Here is an 8,383-nt window from a genome sequence, read left to right on the forward strand (position 1 = left end):
CTCGCTTCAAACCTCCACAACACCATTCCTGCGAACCACAAGATGGCTGCTGTGCCACATCAACTGATGGTCAACTCTGCTTACCAGAACTGCTTTCCTGAAACTGTATTCCATGGAGACTCACCTACAGTTGCGGAACTGCACGAGACCCACACTTGATCCAACCTTGAATGGAATCTATTTTCCCTATTGTTAAAAACTTTGGACTCCTGGCCCCTCTCCCTCTACTCGCAGGTATCGCATTTTCAATGACCCCTCTGGAGGATAGCTGTCTATAGCAGAGATAGAGTAATTGGGAGAGGGGGAAAGGGCTGAGGGTCAAACATAGGATAAAAAACATATTTATATGTATGAAAGTAGAAATGGAACAGTATTGGTGACGACATGCTTGATTGAGACACTATGCAGTTTATCCTAGATGGGAAACTACACTTGGTGTGTTGTGATGATACTCAGGGAATGAGTGTTAGGCAATATAGTTTAATATAAAAAAAAATAATAAGCAGGAGGAAAAAAAAAATGCACATTTGATGACTGAAGAGAGTTGTATGGACACAACTGGGGTCTACTTTATAGTATGTTCATTCTACTCCCTGGGGTTTATGCCTAGGATCAGATTTGGATACATGTGTAAGGATATGTCAGCCGTGCTAGCTAGTGGATATACTTAGACTAATTGAGTTCATTGGTAGAACAATTGAATGGGGGGGGCGGAAGGCATTGAGGGCAATCATGAATGTTAGGGACAATGGAGGAGGAAGATGGGACATGGCAGAGGGGGGGGATGGGGAATCTAGGATGGCAAAACAAAGTATGCAGGACACGGGAATGGGGAAATCATTTGCCGAGAACATGTATGTTGATGTGCTTGATTGAGCCAATGCACAGTGTATTTTGGATGGAAAATTCATATGTGTGTTGTGATGAGAAAAAAAATTTATAATAAAAAACAAAGTATAAAAAAATAAATAAATAAATAAATAAAATTAAATGTCTAGAAGGTCTTTTTACATCTAAAAATATAAATCTCTTTCATTGCTGCAAAACGTTAAACTCATGGTTATACTACAATGTAGTTAAACCATCCTCTGTTCACTTTTTTCCAATTTTCATTTTATGAATAAAATGGTTATACCTCTTTGTGCATGAATATGTTTCTACAGCAAAGGCTGTTCTATTTCACTAAACCATTCATTTTTTACAGTTATCTCCTGCTTATGAAATGATACTGGTTCTTCTGAAAGATAATTTCAACTTACCCTCTTAAAATAAATTATAAGCTCATCTTCAAAAAATTTTTACTTAAATAAAAATTCTAAGTAAATATGGCATCAGTGGTATAAAAGCTAAAAGTTCTTTCTTCCTCACAAATAGTGAGGCTCTGCATTCTAAGAATTTCTTTGCTTTGTTTAAAAAAGAATTATTTTATTTAACTTTTCTTTCTTCCTTTCTCCCTCCCCCCCTTCCTTTCTCCCTTCATATTAACAGGGGAGTGAGGGGCAGGCGGGGGTGAGAAAGCAAGCTGTCAGGTCCAGACTCAGCCAAGTGGGAGTCCAGCACCCTTAACCACCACGCCACCTACTGTTCCTTCTAAGAAGAATTTCAACTCCTGTTGGGAGTACTTCTTTTCCATCTCCTCCCTCCTGTTTCTCTTTTTTGTTTATTTATATTTTTAAAATAATCCTTCCCAGCTTCTTAATGATATCTTTCCATCTCCTCTTATAAAAGTTTTCAGGCTTGGGAGTATGCTAAGCTACTGAACCTCCTCATGCTGTGAATTATCAGATCAAAATTAGTTGGGTTTAGGCACAGGCCTTAAGATCAGACCATCTCATTTAGGGTGTTTCCACCAGCAGTAACAGTATACTCCTTTGTACTTGGCCAAAACATTTTCTTTAACTTTTCCCATTCCCAAAACAAAGATAAAATTATAAATGTAACAAACACAAAACAAAAATTTCATTAGAAATCACTGTATACAGCCACAATCATCACCCAAAGATCTGCGGAGTAAATAGTATATCTGTATTTTTCTTTATCTAACATAACAAAGTTCAATATAATTCCAGCTGAAAACAAAAATATCTGCCTGCCTTTTGTTTGTGTGCTTAAAAAAAAGAAAAAAAGCAGAAATAAGTTGTAAGAAAATTACCAGGCAGTAATCTATCTAGACAAAATTGTTAAACCCATTACTTGCTCTTTTTTAAGAAATAAAAATAACTAGATAAAAATAAAGGGACCAGCTGTTGGTGTAATGGCTATGTCACTGGACTCCCATGTAGTCGACTGAAGTTTGAGTTCCAGAACCAGTGGCTTAAACTAGCACTGGCGCGTGTGCGTGCGTGCCCAAGATCCTGAGAGTAGAATGGAGAAGAGATTGCAGCATGGCCATCCCCCCTGGGGGGTGATTTCTCACTTTCTGTCTGTCTGTCTGTCTCTCTCTGCCTTTCTGGTGAGTGCACACGCCCTATAGCAAAACCTCTTCAAAAAAAAAAAAAAAAAAAAAAAAACACACACTAGGTAAAATAGATATACTTTATTCATCCATAGATTTTAGTGAGAGACAAAAATATTATTTTTAAAGTCATAACTGCAAAACCTGACAAAGTACTGAAATATGCTCTGAAAGTAATTGATATATAAACAGAATGTATGTTTCTGATCATTCTCTTCTCAGAGTATGGTGGGGATTTTCTGAAATACAGTTGGGGATGGGGCAGAGAGGTGTGTGGAAAGAAAAGGTTGCTCTTTGGTTGACAGAAATGTTAAAAATCAAATTATGGGGACCAGCCAGTGGCATGGTAGTTAAGGTGCTGGACACTCCCACATGGCTGACCATGGTTCAAGACCTGGACCTGGTAGCTTGCTTTCTCACTTTCCCTCTTTCTCCCTCTCTCTGTGTATCTGTCAAATTAAAAATAAATGAATTAATAAACAAATTATTTTTAATCGAATTATGGCCAAAGTGTGCAGGTACAAGCTTTAGAAGACTGGATTCTTTCACTTGTTTTACTAGAGTTCTATTACAATGAAAAACAATTACACTTTAACTGTTGGCAGAATAGATTTTACTATCTCTGTAAAGTTGAAAACGAATTCTCAACATGCCAAACCTTGAATATAAGGTAGGGATATCAACAGCATGTATCTTTTCACCATTTCTTTTTATTTATATTTTTAAATTATTTAATATTTGTTTATTCTTTTTTTTATTTTAAGTTGATGAGAGAGAGAGAGAGAGAAGGAAAGTGAGAAAGCAAGCCACCAGGTCCAGGATTCAAACCATGGTTGTCCATACTACCTGCTGGCCCTGATATATTTTTCTTTTTCTCTTTTTATAAGAACAACAGTATTTTTTTTAATGATTACTTCATTTAACTTTATTTATTTATTTATTTTAATTTCACCAAAGAGGGACAGAGTGAGAGAGCGAGCAAGAGACAGAGAGAGAGGGAGAGCTAAAGTGAGAAGGCAAGCTGCCAGGTCCAGGACTTGAATCATTGTCAGCCATGTGGGGGGAGTCTAGCACCCTTAACCACCATGCCACCAGCCAGCCCCATAAATTTTTTTTCTTAATAAAGGCCGCTTAGTACAAAAGATCACAGGGGATCTCAATTAAGAAGCATATTCAACTCTTGGGACCAGCAGTTGGCGTAATGGCTACGTCACTGGATTCCCATGTAGTAAACCACAGTTCAAGTCCTGGACCTGGTGGCTTAAATTTACGCTTGCACGTGTGTGTGTGCCCGTCCAAGATCCGAAAGGAGAATGAAGGAGAAGGGATTGCAGCATGGCCATCCCCCTTGGGGGGTGATTTCTTGCTTTCTATCTGTCTGTCTCTGTCTTTCTGGTGGGCACCCGTGCACTATAGCAAAATCCTCTCAAAAAAAAAAAAAAACCATATTCAATTCTTAACATAAAAGACAATAGTGATTATTGATAAAATAGAATTCCTAATAATTACTGCGCAGAGTTACCAAAAAGATACAATAACATAAATGAAATGAGCTCTCTGTTTATGTGCTTAGTCATCATGTTTTTTTGGGGGGAGGGAAGAGGTTTTTGCTATAGGGCGCGGGCACTCCCCAGAAAGACAGAGATAGAAAGGGAGAAATCACACCCCCGGGGGTGGGGGGTGGGTGGGTGGCCACACCGCAATTCATTCTCCTCCATTCTCCTCTTGTGTTCTTGGGCACACACGTACATGCGCCTGGCGTGAGTTTAAGCCACCGGGTCCGGGACGTGAACCGCGATCAACTACGTGGGAGTCCAGTGACATAGCCATTACGCTAACTGCTGATCCCGAGCTGATATCTTTTTAATGATTTTGTTTTTTATTTATCACTGTATCACACTTCTCCTGTCCTGGCCTTCCACGTAACTGGGCCTACAAGTACACCACCAAGCCTTGCCCGAGCCATTAGATTTCCAAGTGATAAATCAGCATATTCAAACACGAAGTCTAGATTATCTGATACATTGATTTTTTTTCCCTCACAAGTAAAGACTGACAAAACCACTTATGCAATGACCAAGTCGCTGCCACTGTTAAATCTATACTTTATTAAGTTGTAGGTTTTGTTGTTGTTGTTTTTAAGAGAGATTTTTGCTGTAGGTTGAGCGTGCTTACTGAATAGACAGAGAGAGAAAGGGAAACAGGAAGCAAGAAATCATCCCCCAGGGGGAATGGCCACACCACAATCCCTTCTTATCCACTGTCCTCTCAGGATTTTGGGCACACATGAACATGCACCCGCTCTGAGTTTTAAGTCACCGGGTACAGGACTTGAACCATGGCCAACTACATGGGAGTCAAGTGATATACCCATTACATCATCTGCTGGTCCCAAGTTGTAGGTTCTTAAAAGAGAAGTGATGCCAGTAAAGCAAACAGAGTACAAAGTTGGTAAAGAACACTGACTCAAAAATAAGACAAGGGAACAGACTTCCACTAGCAGTATAAATGCCTTCAAGATAAAAATTGGGCCATTTTTAAGAAAAACTGACAACCACTGAATAGATTCTGCTACAAGAAAGGAAAAGGTTTTCTAGGTTTATATTTAAAGAGTTTCTGATAACAGAACTCGTCATCTGAATCTACTAAGTATAAACCCAAACCAAAAATAATTAAAAATTCAATTATTCATAAACATTCTACTTTATTGAAGCCCCAACAAAAAAAAAACCTAAATCCTCTAGTATTCATAAAAGATTACAGTATAAATTAGAACTGTTTTATTTATCAAAATAAAACAGGAATTATCCATAACAATTTCACTCAAAGATTCTACCCTGCAGAGACTTCTACAAGCCCCAAAAGATGTATGTAGCGGTTATTATGAAATGCAAATAACTTAAATACCTATTAATAAGAGGTAGACAAAACAAAGCATCTACATATATTGAGAATTGGAAATATTAAGAACTATGTCAGTGACACATATTTACTGACATCAAAACTGCCTAGACATCAATACTGAGTAAAACTGGCACCTATTTGTTTAATAGGTAAAATATGATAGCTTTTAAGAAAAACCTCATACATACACTTACAGGATCATATAGACAGATGACTGATAAGCCATTACAAATAAATGTTTCTGATTATAGGACTTGAGTGCATACTTCTTTCTACATTTATATATTAGGTCATCAGAAAAGTCATGACGTGCTTTGGGATAGGAAAATACGTCAAAGGGCCGGCAGGTGGCGTGGTGGTTGAGGCACTGGACTTCCACGGCCAGCCAAGGTTTGTGTCTCAGACCTGGTGGCTTGATTTCTCACTTTCCCCCTCTCTGGTCAAATTAAAGTAATAGTAATGATGATAATAATAATAAATATTATTAAAAATTAAAAAGAAAAATATGTCATTACTTTTTACATTGTGTGTGTGTTATGTGTATGGAGTGTGCTTGTGTTTAAGCTACATACTTTACTGAAAAAACAACACGAAAAACACCCACAGAGCTATTTAAAATACAATGTTACAGGAAAGGTCAAGAGAGATGAACATGGTATAGTACCTTAAACGGTTGGTATAGGTATCAACACAGGTCTTCATTTTGGCTAGTAATGTACCAACAGATGTTTGACATTCCGACTGTTCTTCTTCTTCTTCACCATTCTCTGTAGAAAGAGGTAATAGTAGGGGCACCATGGACGTACAAGAAGCAATGGCCCGGAGCAATTCCAGAAGAGCCCGATAGAGTGGCACATGTCTCGCCATATCTAGAACTGTAAGAAAGAATAGAAGGAAAAGTACAAAATGAGGGACACGTACAATATAAAATAGGTCCACAGCACAGCAGTGTAGCCTCTACTTGGACCTTGGGGTTAATTGGTTAACTGGTAAATTGGCCAAAGCAGCATATGTTTATCAGTCATCAATGTACAAAGTATAGTAACAGGCACTTGAGAAACAAAAAGAATGATTAAGGTATAGAGAGTTGGAGAAAGAATAACCAATGTAACTAAATAACTGGTTATATTACATATAAAAAATGGTTAAATAGCCAAGGCACTAAATATATTAGTATGAAATAAAAATATATCTCAAAAATTAGGTTGAAAAAAGCTACTACATCTTATATTAAGAGGATAATGGTGCTGAAATTTATAAAAAGTTTATTTTAATAAATCAACATCCTTGTCAGCAAAAAAGTGTGTGCGTGTATAAAACTTCCAATTACTAGCTAATTTTCATTGACTAGCTGCAAGTCAAATAAAATTTTTCATAAAATCAAATGCATGAGCAATCTTCAAGAAGTTCATCAAGAATGCATGCTATCAAAAAAATGTGCATGGATTTCATAATTTTTTACACCAAAATAAATCTGCTTTAATCCCATTGTACATTGCTTCTAAGGCCTTTAGCAGTTATTTCAGTAGGTTCTGTAGCTATATTCCAACTGGAATTTACTTTTGCGAATTATGTAAGATAAGGATCGAACAACTTTTCCAACACCAGTTACTGAACAGCCATCTGCTGAAATCCTGTTGGATATGTTAGAAATAAAGGAGTGAAGAAAACAAACAAAAACCCTACACTCTAAGTAATGAAAATTAGTAACGAAGTTTTAGAAGTTAGTAAGTAATATGAATGATACACAGAAAATAAACTAGGGAAGAAGAACTGGGGAGGAAAGTACCAACTAGAGGTAGAAACGGCCCCAATGTTCACACTGCCACATGGGGCTTAGAGCATCGGAGGAGGAGGAGGCGGAGGCGGCATCGCCTAGCATCCTGGATGTAATGTGGCCAAGTGATGTAAAGGGATAAAAGGACGTGATAAAATTAGTTCAAATGACGCAGGTTATTCAGTGATGAGCAACGTGACGGCAGAGTAAGTTCTAAATTTACATATTCCAAAGATGTTGCAGAGGAAAGGGGTAGAAAGTAGAACTACCATTCTTTCCTCACTCATTAAAAATTTAATCCACTATCTTTATCATATACAAAATCTCCATATATACTTGGGGTGTGTTTAAATTAAAGCCTCTTTTCCAAGTCATGCTCAGTGGTTACATTTTTTTTCTGGGGCGGCGGGGGGAGAGCGGAGAGGTTTTTGCTATAGGATGCGTGTGCTCACCAGAAAGAGAGAGAGAGAAATCACCTCCCCCCAGGGGGAATGGCCACATGGCAATCCCTTCTTCTCCATTCTCCTCTCAGGATCTTGGGCATGCAAGCACATGTGCCCGGCATGAGTATAAGCCACTGGGTCTGGAACTTGAACTACATGAGAGTCCAGTGACATAGCCATTATGCTAACTGTTGATCCTGATCAATAGTTACATTCTATTCACTATAATTTTACAATATAACATAGTACATACATTATTCAGTAAAGTCCAAATTAAAACCCAAAGTTACTAATCAATAAGCATACAATGTAACACCAGTATTTGTGAAGGTGTGAGAAAGCTTAACTTATACACACAGTAGAAATCTGATTAGATATAATCAATGTGGCATTAGCTATTAAAATGTAAAGTGTATGTGGTCTATGATTCAGCATTATTTATTACTATCTACCCTGAAACAAGGATGTTGATATAATACTATTTTCAATGCCAAAAACTGAAAACAACCAACATAACTATATAAAAAAAAATCCAAATGATTCTACCTATAGAGCATTTAAAATAAAGTAGATCTTTCACATCTATATTTGAGTGAAGTTACAAAACATACATATAGAAGACATTTATGTAAACTCTCTATTTTTAAAGGCTGGGAATTATGTGGAAAGAGTTACAGGAAATAAATGAATTTCTAAAAACAAACGTAACATACATGAGCAATATCTCAAACTGATTATCCTGACAAAAAAGTGAAACACTCGTGGTAAGACCTATAGTCTCTTTTGCTCAGTTCTCTCTTTCCC

General features: G+C 37.3%; 1 protein-coding gene across 1 annotated transcript in view; it reads right to left on the reverse strand.

Moving 5' to 3' along the window:
• BIRC6 (baculoviral IAP repeat containing 6) overlaps nt 1-8,383 on the reverse strand; it is a 266,821-nt gene that overhangs the window by 44,189 nt on the left and 214,249 nt on the right. Inside the window, exon 67 of the mRNA XM_006168813.3 lies at nt 6,024-6,234. Within this exon, the coding sequence (XP_006168875.1) occupies nt 6,024-6,234 (211 nt within the window). The remainder of the gene's footprint in view (nt 1-6,023; nt 6,235-8,383) is intronic.

This window comes from Tupaia chinensis, unplaced genomic scaffold, assembly GCF_000334495.1.
Source record: "Tupaia chinensis unplaced genomic scaffold, TupChi_1.0 Scaffold146177_1, whole genome shotgun sequence".
Lineage (NCBI taxonomy): Eukaryota > Metazoa > Chordata > Mammalia > Scandentia > Tupaiidae > Tupaia > Tupaia belangeri.